The following is a 13,301-nucleotide window of genomic DNA, read 5'->3' on the forward strand; positions in this document are numbered from 1 at the left end:
CACCCGGCACAGCCAGAAGAGGACTGGCCACCCCACATAGCCTGGTTCCTCTCTAGGCTTCTTCCTAGGTTTTGGCCTTTCTAGAGAGTTTTTCCTAGCCACCGTGCTTCTACACCTGCATTGCTTGCTGTTTGGGGTTTTAGGCTGGGTTTCTGTACAGCACTTTGAGATATTAGCTGATGTTCAAAGGGCTATATAAATACATTTGATTTGATTCTCATTGGACAAGTGCACGTATGTACAACCTGTTTGAAAGCGCTTCTCACATTGTGTGTCAACGGAGCAGGTCCCAGGGTCATCCTCCAGGCCATGTGATCTCTCACAAGGGGGGATAAGATGAGTCCAGGAACGCCTCAGATCTCCAAGTCAAACTTATATTGAGCACCTCTGATTTAACAAAGATGAGCTCTGTAGGAGTAAAGGGAGTGGGATACTGATGTTTTTGGACACACTGGAAATGTTATACAGTGTCTGTGTGTTTATGGAGGATACAGTGCCCCACCAGTGCTGACACACACATGTAAACTGCTGTTCTAAACATACTTAGAGCGCAAATCCATCTGCCGCCGGAGGCTTAACACCCCTCTCTAGCCAGCAAATTATTCTAATTGGTTTCTATGCAAATCTCTGGCTTCAGATTCCAATTAAGCACACACAGACCCAGACACATCTGTATTTACACTGGAGAGGATCATATAAGACAGGATGGAGGAGACATTGGTAAATAAAACACAGAACAGTAGGCCTTTTGTGAGTTGAATGCAATTTATTGGTTTGCTTTGTCAATAGATATATCTGTTTTGGGGATGGTTATGGTAGACTATATTTGTATTTAAATAAGTTAAAACCTTTCATACGCACAATCGTGAGAGATATCAGTGGACTTGTTTGTTTTCCTCAACCTATCAGGAGACCCAAAAATCACAACAGTCAGAATGTTCAGAGGAATTTCAAAGTGCCACTCACTCTGTCAGGGGTAGAATGAGTTGCACAGAAGAAATGCAGTGCTTTGATGGCCCATAATAAACACAAAAGAAATGTACAAAAACATGTTAGAATTATCCAGGTGAAAGAATGAGAACTAATTGTGACATGGGTCGTTGCATTGGGACTTGATATATGGGACTGGAATAGCCACTTTAGATACCAACATGGTTAGAATATCTCCCATGCAGCTCCCACCTCCCTCAGGTTAACTGAGACGTACCCTGTTATGGTAACATTTGTCTGGGGCTCCACTACAGAACATAGACCTCTGCAGCAATAGTACACTTACACACCTCCATCCCAAAGCCTTAGGAGTGATGATCCGGACATAGCATAGGTCATAAACAGTCAAAACAACTATATACTATGTACAGGCCAATAGCACACCTAACATTGAAATGTGCATTGACAATGGTCATTTAGTTAAAATGAACTTAAATTAACTGTCTGACCGCTTCTCTTACAAGCATGAAATAGGCTTCATGATGGAAGTGTTTCCCTTGCTCTCCTTCACTTCCTCTTCATCCCCCTCTCAGTTCAGTGTCATGCGCTGTGGCCGCTCCAGGTTGGCACGGAACTTGTCCAGGAAGCGTGATGCCAGCTCGTCGTCCACAAGGCGCCCATCGCTGGACAGGGTGACGGTCATCAGCTGCTGGGTGCTCAGGGCACCGGTCTCCTCGGTCAGATGCAGCACAGCCCTTGATGTTCCCACAGCCAGGATACACGCCTGGGGAGGGTTGATCACCGCACTGAACTCACTGATGCCAAACATTCCCAGGTTAGAAATACTGTCAGAGAGAGCGAGAGAGAGAGAGATTTAATCTTTCATGCCAATAAAGCTCATTTGATTTGTGAGGAATCGGGAGGAATAAATAGGGGAAGGAGAGACAGGAGAATGAGGGGGAGGTATGAAGGAGTGTGAGAAAGAAAGAAGGGTGGTGAGAGAAGGGAGGGAAATGAGAGAGATAGGAGACAATGGATATCCCATTATAAGTATGGCTCGGCCAGGGAAAACATGCAGACAATTAACCAAGGTGGAGATTAGTCAGAGATAACGGGGCCTTTTTACTATCGATTCCTTGTTACTAATACATTCAATACAACATACACTCACATCGTAAAGAAGGGTGAGAGGTGACTTAAAACGGAATACAACAGAGGAGTGGAATATATAGGTGAATATAGGTGAATTAAAACTGAATACAACAGAGGAGTGGAATATATAGGTGAATATAGGTGAATTAAAACTGAATACAAGAGGACACCAGAGGGAACATTTCCTCAACAGACAAAGACAATGTGCCACTTGTAACAACAGAGGTGAACACAGAGAGACCATCCTAGCTGTGTCTGGTGAGCAATAACATCCATAGGCAATTTGCTGTGTGGCTTAATGATATACAGCCATTGGGGATGGATGGATGGATGGACGAATGGATAAAGTTGGTGTCTGGTTAATGTGAAATTAATTGGATTTTTACAAATGATCTTTTATTTTATTTTAATTTTACCTTTATTTAACCAGGCAAGTCAGTTAAGAACATATTCTTATTTTCAATGACGGCCTGGGAACAGTGGGTTAACTGCCTGTTCAGGGGCAGAATGACAGATTTGTACCTTGTCAGCTCGGGGGTTTGAACTCGCAACCTTCCGGTTACTAGTCCAACGCTCTAACCACTAGGCTACGCTGCCGCCCCTTTGAAAGACAGGGTCCTGAAAAAGGGACGTTTCTTTATTTGCGGAGTATATCTTCAAGGAGAGATAGAAAGAGCTCACATAGGAATTAATTATCCTAATCTCCGAGACAAAAACCCCATTTATGTCTAAAAGACCCCATTAATTTGAATGCATTAAAACAGCCCGCCCTCCCTCCACTGGAATGGATGGCCATGTAATTGATGGCTCTTGTCGTCTGTTCACATATTCTCTTCATGCCTGCATGTGATAATGTAGAATATGCATAATATATGGACTAGCTATTTTATGGGTCTGGGTTATAACTAATAGCAGGACATTTAGGACTGCTTCTCTATCAGCAGACCACTGAACTATACAGGAATTATTACCTCATGCCTTGTGCCATGTACAAATCTTCCCCTGTGAAATAGTTCCCAATCGTTCTAATTGTGACATCATGCTGTAAAATTTCTCCCTGCGTGAAAATGTTCCCAGTTCAATAATTGCACGTGCATCCCTTTATGTGGATGACTGAGCTCGTGCGGATGTCTCTTAAAATTTACTTCACACATCTGCCAATCAACGGTGGACAGAAGTATTGACCAATAACAAGATGCTCGAGGTCAGCATATAAATACCCAGACTGTGCTGAGGGTTGATGTGAGGAGAGATTTTTTGCGTTTGCCAAGTTTCATTGACAATCCATATTTGTTAATTTAACTCGCTATACAAACAAGTGAAAACTGGACACCTCGGGGGCCTCCAGGGTGGCGCAGTGGTCTAGGGCACTGCATCGCAATATTATATTTGTGCTTGTTGGCTGTACCTGCACCGAAATTTTCTTCATAGCTTGCTTTCCATCTTTTGAAATATGGAGCCAACACTTATATTTACATGACTGCTCAGAACTTTTTTTGTCATGGCTCTCTTGTTCCTCTGCAGCAGACTTTTTCCACATTTTATGTAACCGCCTGACTTAAAAATGTATTAAATTCAAATGCGTCACTGGCCTAGACATTATACCCTATAATGTCAAAGTGGAATTATGTTTTTAAAATTAACAAAATACGAAAAGATGTCTTCAGTCAATAAATATTCAACCCCTTTGTTATGGCAAATGTAAATAAGTTCAGGAGAGAAATAAAGTGCTTACAAAGTGCATTCGGAAAGAGTTCAGACCCCTTGACTTGTTCTACATTTTGTTAAAGCCTTATTCTAAAATGGATGAAATGCACACAAACACACATATATATTTGAATCAATCTACACCCCATAATGACATAGTGAGAAGAATACCCTGAAGTATCACATTTACATAAGTATTCAGACCCTTTACTCAGTACTTTGTTGAAGCACCTTTGGCAGCGATTTGTCTCGAGTCTTCTTGGTTATGACGCTACAAGCTTGGCACACCTGTATTTGGGGAGTTTCACCCATTCTTCTCTGCAGATCCTCTTAATCTATGTCAGGTTGGATGGAGCATCGCTGTGCAGCTACTTTCAGGTAACTCCATTAATGTTCAATCGGGTTCAAGTCCGGGCTCTGGCTGGGCCACTCAAGGACATTCAGAGACCTGTCCCGAAGCCACTCCTGCATTGCCTTGGCTGTTTGCTTAGAGTTGTCCTGTTGGAAGGTGAAGCTTCGCCCCAGTCTGAGGTCCTGAGCGCTCTGGAGCATGTTTCCATCAAGTATCTCTCTGTACTTTGCTCCGCTCATCTTTCCCTATATCCTGACTAGTGTGCTAATAAAGTATTTACTAAAATAAACTGAAGTAAAAAATAAATAAAACATGTGAACCCAGATCTGTAGGGTTGTATTAGTGGCCTATAGCAGCTGAAGCCTCTCCCAGTCCCTGCCGCTGGATAACATCCCCACAGCATGATGATGCCACCAACATGCATCACCGAAAGGATGGTGCCAGGTTTCCTCCTAACATGATGCAAGGCATTCAGGCCAAAGAGTTCAATTGTGGTTTATCAGGCCAGAGAAATGTGTTTCTCATGGTCCGAGTCCTTTAGGTGACTTTTGGTAACTATAAGCGGGCTGTCATGTGCCTTTAACTGAAGAGTGGCTTCCGTCTGGCCCCTCTACCATAAAGGCCTGATTGGTGGAGTGCTGCAGAGATGGGAGAACCTTCCAGAAGGACAACCATCTCCACAGAGGAACTCTGGAGCTCTGTCAGAGTGACCATTGGGTTCTTGGTCATCTCCCTGACGAAGGCCCTTCTCCCCCGGCCAGCTCTAGAAAGAGTCTTGGTGGTAAATTAGATAACTGTATTTCACTTTCAATACATTTGCAAACATGTCTAAAAACATGTTTTCATTATGGGGCATTGTGTGTAAATGGTTGAAGAAAAAAATTAATACTTAATCCATTTTGAATAAGGCTGCAACAACAAAATGTGGACTAAGCAAGGGGTATGAATACTTTATGAAGGCAATGTATTGTGAGCAATATGTTTGGAATGTCAAGTCACTATAAAAAAAAAAATCACAGTATCCCATCGCAATACATATAGAATTGTGAGAGTCGCAATACATTTCGTATCGGCACCTAAATATCACGATATCATCGTATCGTGATGCCCCTGGCAATTCCTAGCCCAATAGCAAGGGCGTGTTGTGTTTACCTGAAGGAGCCTCCCTGGTACTCATGAGGAAGCAGCTTCCCATTTCGAGCCTTCTGGGCCAGTGCCTGGAGAGAAGAGATCAGCATTTAGTCAGTCATCTAATGTAGTCAGATGATCCTCTGGACTTACTCTAAAATGAAATTGTCAGGGATAAACTGGTTTACATTCTGCCCTAACTCAAATCAATGATCTACTGTCTAGAGGTGATGCTGGTTCAATCATATCTATCAAATCAGGTTTCTAGCAGTTCCAGTGATATCGTTGAACCATGAAGTCCATACTGTAATGTTGAAATGCTGACAACCTCCCTCCAACATGACATGGTTAACATTCTATAGGCAATCCTCACTCAAGAGTTCATACTGTCAACACCCCAACTGCTTTACTAAAAGGGCTTCACACCAGATCTTCTGTTAGCATCACTTAAATAAACCTAGGCATCAACACACACAGAGCTAGAGCAGAGTGCTGTTCAATACTACTCTGTTGAACCCCATCGAAGTCAACACATTGCTTTTTCATTAACACAATGAGAGATAAATTGGCTGAGCGGGAGGAAACACTGCAGGCTATTGCTTTGAATGAAAAATCCCACTAATTTAGAGTTAAAGGCTCTGCATGGTCAATCTGTCATTTGCAGTGGCCATACAGCATTTACTGCGATACGGCCTCTGTAGAAGTCAAGTCATTCATACTACTTATGCTCTGCGGAGCTCTGCATTGTTAAAAAAAATTAGGAGGTGCATGGCATCGCCATATGGAGCTCGATTTGGCCTCCGCAGGCGCCGCAATTGCGTCACACCCTCCATACGGCGCCTCGGGACAGCATTGCAGGATCGAGCATAAAATCAGCTATTAGTCTTTGGAAGGAGCCTAAGCAGGCCATCTGGGGTGAAATGTGACGGCACTAGACTAATGACAACAATATTCTGCTAAATGAACATTGGTAAATGAACGTTGTGTGTAAACAATCGACTCATCTTGATTTACAGCTCTGAATGCATGTCCTGTAGTCTATCATCTAAGTTTAACCCCAGTTGACACCATTGTTGATTACAAGTCCTGGGTAAACTTCAAACACAGTAGTACTTTTGTATACTATACATTTTCCCTTTATTGGCTACAGTGGAGTGAGAGCCCAAGTTGCTGCTTCACCAAATGTATTAAGTGTGTCATCCTCCCTATTGACCTGAATCGACTAGACTGAGTAAGGGAGTTGACATGACTCAGTGAGCAGAGAAGACAGATTAGCAGTTCTCTAATGTAATGGTGCTTTACAAACAATAACATGAAAACACACATTACCTTCTTCAATCAAAAGTCAAAAAAATCAATATGACGTATCATAATCCTACATACAGCTCTCATGTACGTCATGCTCATTCAAATGGAAATATGCTTTATAGATATTGCAGTGAAGCTGCTTTTATCTAAAACACTATGTCAAAAGACCCAGAGGCGCAATAGAACACACGGGGATCCATTTGCGATAAAAGCACTGAAAGGAGAAGCAATCATGTTTTCAGTGGATTCAGGCATGGTAGCAAGTGAGCGCTCTGTGTATTTTCCAGACCACATGTTGTATTCAATTAGCTGCTGATAAGGGGTTTACATTCTGCCCTAACTCAAACCAGGCTTCTGACTCACATTTAATGTGTAGTAAATGTGCATGAGAAAGAGAACAGTCCGAATGTATATACATGGTTGTGTGTGTGTCTTGTTAGCGATTGTGTGCACTCTGGGGAGAGTCAATATTAGAGAACAGTAATGAGTTGTGGCGGGCCACAAAATCGGGAGCACATGTCCACCATTTGAGGGGATTTACATTGTCACTGCTGGTGACACAGCCTAGTCACTAGCCTCTTGAGACAGAAGTCTATTTCTTAAGCTGGCACACCGGTGTGTTGTGTGTGTGTGTGTGTGTGTGTGTGTGTGTGTGTGTGTGTGTGTGTGTGTGTGTGTGTGTGTGTGTGTGAGCGAGCCAGAATGAATGTGCATGTACAAGTGTGTTTGAGCTCTCCCTCCCGCTCTCCCCAGCTGCAGGCAGTCACCTGAGGGTAAGGAATGACTCGTGGTTCTGTAGACTCCATTAGTGGCCTATGGCAGCTGAGGCCTATGTAAACCGACCCCCACTATAAACCTCTTTATATACCTTCTACTGATCTAGCATGGTGATCTTTTCTCATCATATCTGTATGTATATTTATGTATAATTATGGCACCTTCAGTTGATAGCTGGATGCTGAAATAAAAATCACATTTTATTTGTCACATGCGCCAAATACAACAGGTGTAGGTAGACCTTACAGTGAAAGTCTTACCAACAATGCAGTGAAGAAATATAAGTGTTAAGGAAGTATTTACTAAAATAAACTGAAGTAAAAAATAAATAAAACAGTTGAACCCAGGTCTGGAGGGTTGTACTTCAGGCCATTATCTGCATTATTCTTTGCAGTTCTTAAATCTTGCACAAATATTTTTTCTTTGATGAATGGGACGCAAAGGTTTTACTTCAGACACTGGACAAGGCCCCAATCACTGTAATTCGCATGAAGAAGAGAGGGAGATATAGGGGCCGTAGGTTAAGGATGCATTATAAGAATACGACAGCGAGTGGGTAACCTGCCTCTACCATCCGTCCTATTAGTCAACGTGCAATCATTGGATATAAAAACTGGATGAGCCCCAATCAAGACGACATTCAAAACTGTAATACCTTATGTTTCACCAAGTTGTGGCTGAACGACAACATGGATAACATACAGCTGGCGGGGTTTATGCTGCATCGACAAGATAAACCAGCTGTCTCCGGTAAGACAAGGGGTGGCGGTCTGTATCTATTTGTCAATAACAGCAGGTGCATGAAAATAGTCAAACACACGGACTCAAATACACTCCAATGCATTTAACCCAGGGATTTAAAAATATGTTCAAATCGTAGGCTATTTATAGGACCTTATTTGAAGATACTTTCAAATACTTCCAATAGAAGCAGTTGATTCGGGCCACATTACTTAAATACTGAAATACACAGAAAATAATTACTTGTATTTAAATAACAAATACACATGTATTTGAACCCAGATCTGCAATACTCCCTGGTCCCTGTCCAACTTTTGCTCTAGTTGGCTGCACCTGCGCCAAAACTTTGCATAGTTTGTTCGCCATCTTTTTAAAAAGGGATCAAAACTTGTTTTCTCATGGCTCTCTCTTGTACCTCTACAGCAGACATGGGTAGCAATATGTTTGGAACAGCAAATCGCAATAAAATCACAGTATCAAATCGCAATACATATACTATTGTGACAATCGCAATTCATATGGTATCGGCACCTAATTATTGTGTTAATATTGTATCGTGAGGTCCCTGGCAAATCCCAGCCATACTGTGTTTGCATTGCATTACATATATCAAAGTTTTGAAAACCCAAGTACAAGAAACATTGGCAGGATTGACCAAAACAAATGTAATTTTTACATTCCATACAATCCTTCTACCCCCCCCTTAAAAGATTTAGATGCACTATTGTAAAGTGGCTGTTCCACTGGATGTCATAAGGTGAATGCACCAATTTGTAAGTCGCTCTGGATAAGAGAGTCTGCTAAATGACTTAAATGTAAATGTAAATGCTACACTCATTTTATTGGAACTTTAATTTGAGTGTTTTGTAACTACTATTAAATAATGGAGACAGCTAATTCCATTTTAGATACTTGTTACGGATACAGTTATCCTGTGTGTGTGTGTGTATCCTGTGTGTGTGTTTCTTTTCTCTCCTTCTCCCCTCACAGGTGAAAACCATCACTCCCCAATCAGTCAACAATCAATCATCAATCAGAAGACACACCTCCTCCTATTTCCTGACCTATCACAGTTCCTTCCCCATGGTTTAAAAACCCCATCATTTGTTTGTTCTATCTCTCTGTAAATGCCATGTCTGTAGGTCTCTGTGTTTCACTCTCGCTTTGTGTCTTAAACCTCTCTTTTGTTTAAAGCACCTCCATAGCACTTTGTCATCACCTGTGAGTATTGTTTTTGGTTATGGTGTTTGTTTGTTGCTCGTGGGAAAAGGGGGAAACCAAGACAAGTCGCCCATGGGCATACACTACCCGTAGGTGAACTTTGTTAAATACACTAGTTAGAACTGGGCGGACCACCCACTGTATTCTTGGTTAGTTAGTTGTTGTTAAAGTAGGCTAGTCTAGCTTAGGGGTGTGTTTTTGTATATTTATAGTTTCTTTCCTTGGGTCCAGCTCAGCCCCTTTCCTGCTCCCCCCATTACCGTGTGTTTATAAATAAACCTAGAGTTTGACGGTAGATTTCTGTTGTCGTGGTCATTTCGTGCACACTTTTACTTTGTCACAATAATAATTTGCATGAGCTATGTTACGGATCTCATTACCATCCCCCCTAGACTGTCGGGCCAAAAGGGATTCGTAACAATACTGTAACATTTAATGATTGTAATCCCCTCAGGCCAGGTTCATGCTCTACAACATCCGCAGAGTACGACCCTGCCTCACACAGGAAGCGGCGCAGGTCCAAATCCAGGCACTTGTCATCTCCCGTCTGGATTACTGCAACTCGCTGTTGGCTGGGCTCCCTGCCTGTGCCATTAAACCCCTTCAACTCATCCAGAACGCCGCAGCCCGTCTGGTGTTCAACCTTCCCAAGTTCTCTCACGTCACCCCGCTCCTCCGTTCTCTCCACTGGCTTCCAGTTGAAGCTCGCATCCGCTACAAGACCATGGTGCTTGCCTACGGAGCTGTGAGGGGAACGGCACCTCAGTACCTCCAGGCTCTGATCAGGCCCTACACCCAAACAAGGGCACTGCGTTCATCCACCTCTGGCCTGCTCGCCTCCCTACCACTGAGGAAGTACAGCTCCTGCTCAGCCCAGTCAAAACTGTTCGCTGCTCTGGCCCCCAATGGTGGAACAAACTCCCTCACGACGCAAGGACAGCGGAGTCAATCACCACCTTCCGGAGACACCTGAAACCCCACCTCTTTAAGGAATACCTAGGATAGGATAAGTATCCCCCCCCCCTTTAAGATTTAGATGCACTATTGTAAAGTGACTGTTCCACTGGATGTCATAAGGTGAATGCACCAATTTGTAAGTCGCTCTGGATAAGAGCGTCTGCTAAATGACTTAAATGTAATGTAAAGATAGTTAGCAGCTCACTGGCATGTATTTCTCCAACAGGCCACCATTCTGAACTGTGAGCTCAACAGTGCCCGGGTATCGGTAGAGCGGTGTTCAACCCTACCTTGGCATTAGCTGAGATCTCCTGCACCCCCTTGTCAGCAGCGTTCGTGATGATGGGGGTGATGAGGCCCTTTGGGGTCGCCACAGCGATGGAGATGCTAATGGAGTCCAGCGCCTGAGGCCCCTCCCCCGACCAGGTCACGTTGACCTCCGGCAGCTCCTGAAGGCAAAGGTCAGGTCAGATTTTGTCAGAGGAGATTAGACACCAAGGACGAGAAAAGGACTGAGGGGGAGAGAGAGTGGAAGGGTGGAAGAGAAGGGGATAAAGGAAGACCGACTCAATGACTCAGAATCGCCTACATTTACACATACCCACAACTTGCCTTACTGAGACGGTGCTGCCAGCAATGGACAATATACAAACAAAATGCACAGTCCACATAGAAATAATACAGTATATACAATAACAGAACAGTGAACATAAAACTCTGGAGTATAGGCTGATTACAGTGGGAAAATACAGGTACCTGACAAAATAAAGGAAACGCCAACAATAGGGCCACAGCTTCAATGCACCTTGGCATAGACGCAACAAGTGTCTGGTACTCTATTGGAGGTATGCGACACCATTCTTCCACAAGAAATTCCATAAATTGGTGCTTTGTTGATGGTGGTAGAAAACACTGTCTCAGGCGCCGCTCTGGAATCTCCCATAAGTGTTTCTTTGTGTTGAGATTTGGTGACTTAGACAGCCATGGCATATGGTTTACATCTTTTTCATGCTCATCAACCCATTCAGTGACCACTTGTGCCCTGTGGATGGGGGCATTTGTCATCCCATGGTAGCCAAAATCTTATCCTATGTGTGTGTGTGCGTGCTCATGATGTTCATGCTTTTGCAGTCTATAGACATATTGATCTAATATTTCTATCCATTTTATTTTGACTATCTTTACAAACTTCCACAGAAGATGAATATATGTACTATTCCCAGAGCTCTGAAGGCCCTTTTCTGGAGGTGAAATCACAACTGCACTGTGAAAGTTCTATTTTCTGCTAGCACTGACTTTGCTGAAGGAAATGAATCTTCTAAATGACTAAAATGTAAATGTAAAAGCCCCCATATCCATAATTGACATCTGACTTCAACATTTGATAACAGCCAGGTTGCCAATGAGGCTATTTCCCCCTTACCCAAAGGGTTTCCCACCGCATTCAGAAAGTATTCAGACCCCTTGACTTATCCACATTTTGATACGTTACAACTTTATTCTAAAATGGATTATATATATATATATATAAAAAAAAATACTTTACTTACATGACAGTTGAATTCGGACGTTGAAGTCATTAAAACTCGTTTTTCAACCACTCCACAAATTTCTTGTTAACAAACTATAGTTTTGGCAAGCCAGCTAGGACATCTGAGTGCATGACACAAGTCATTTTTCCAACAATTGTTTACAGACAGATTATTTCACTTATAATTCACTGTACCACAACTCCAGGGGGTCAGAAGTTCGCATACACAAACTTGACGGTGCCTTTAAACAGCTTGGAAAATTCCAGAAAATGATGTCATGGCTTTAGAAGCTTCTGATAGGCTAATTGACATAATTTGAGTCAATTGGAGGTGTACGTGTGGATGTATTTCAAGGCTTATCTTCAAACTCGCATGACATAATGGGAAAATCGAAATAAATCAGCCAAGACCTCAAAACGTGTAGACCTCCACAAGTCTGGTTCATCCTTGGAAGCAATTTCCAAATGCCGGAAGGTACAACGTTCATCTGTACAAACAATAGTACAAAAGCATAAACGCCATGGGACTGTCATACCGCTCAGGAAGGATAAGTGTTCTTCCTCCTGGAGATGAACGTACTCTGGTGCAAATCAATCCCAGAACAGAAAAGGACCTTGTGAAGATGCTGGAGAAAACAGGAACAAAACGATCTATATCCAAGTTAAAACAAGTCCTATATCATCATAACCTGAAAGGCCGCTCAGCAAGGAAGCCACTGCTCCAAAACCACCATAAAAAAGAGCCTCCGGTTTGCAACTGCAGATGGGGAAAAAGATCCCACTTTTTGGAGAAACACCATCCCAACTGTGAAGAACGGGGTTGGCAGCATCATGTTGTGGGGGTGCTTTGCTGCAGGAGGGACTGGTGCACTTCACAAAATAGATGGCATCGAGAGGAAGGAAAAGTATGTGGATGTATTGAAGCAACATATCATTTCAGTCAGGAAATTAAAGTTTGGTCGCAAATGGGTCTTCCAAATGGCCAATGACCCCAAGCATACTTCCAAAGTTGTGGCTTAAGGACAACACAGTTAAGGTATTGGAGTGGCCATCACAAAGCCCTGACCTAAATCCTATAGAAAATGTTTGTGCAGAACTGAAAAAGCATGTGAGCAAGGAGGCCTACAAACATGACTCAGTTACACCAGCTCTGTCAGGAGTAATGGGCCAAAATTCACCCAACTTATTGTGGGAAGCTTGTGGAAGGCTACCTGAAATGTTTGATCCAAGTTAAACCATTTAAAGGCAATGCTATCAAATACTAATTGAGTGTATGATAACTTCTGACCCACTGGGAATGTGATGAAAGAAATAAAAGCAGAAATACAATCACTTTACAATTACTCTGACATTTCACATTCTTAAAATAAAGTGGTGATCCTAACTGACCTAAAACAGGGAATTTTTGCTAGGATTAAATGTCAGGAATTGTGAAAAACTGAGTTTAAATGCATTTGGCTAAGGTGCATGTAAACTTCTGACTTCAACTGTATGTAA

General features: G+C 42.6%; 1 protein-coding gene across 1 annotated transcript in view; it reads right to left on the reverse strand.

Moving 5' to 3' along the window:
* Window positions 1-746: 746 nt before the first annotated feature.
* Window positions 747-13,301, reverse strand: part of pdhx (pyruvate dehydrogenase complex component X) — a 62,846-nt gene continuing 50,291 nt past the window's right edge. Inside the window, exons 9-11 of the mRNA XM_046309494.1 lie at window positions 10,564-10,722; window positions 5,294-5,358; window positions 747-1,775 (exon numbers count right to left, since the gene is read on the reverse strand). Of these exons, the coding sequence (XP_046165450.1) occupies window positions 1,520-1,775; window positions 5,294-5,358; window positions 10,564-10,722 (480 nt within the window). The 3' untranslated portion in view covers window positions 747-1,519. The remainder of the gene's footprint in view (window positions 1,776-5,293; window positions 5,359-10,563; window positions 10,723-13,301) is intronic.

The sequence above is a fragment of the Oncorhynchus gorbuscha genome, linkage group LG02, assembly GCF_021184085.1.
Source record: "Oncorhynchus gorbuscha isolate QuinsamMale2020 ecotype Even-year linkage group LG02, OgorEven_v1.0, whole genome shotgun sequence".
In the NCBI taxonomy this organism is placed as follows: Eukaryota; Metazoa; Chordata; class Actinopteri; order Salmoniformes; family Salmonidae; genus Oncorhynchus; species Oncorhynchus gorbuscha.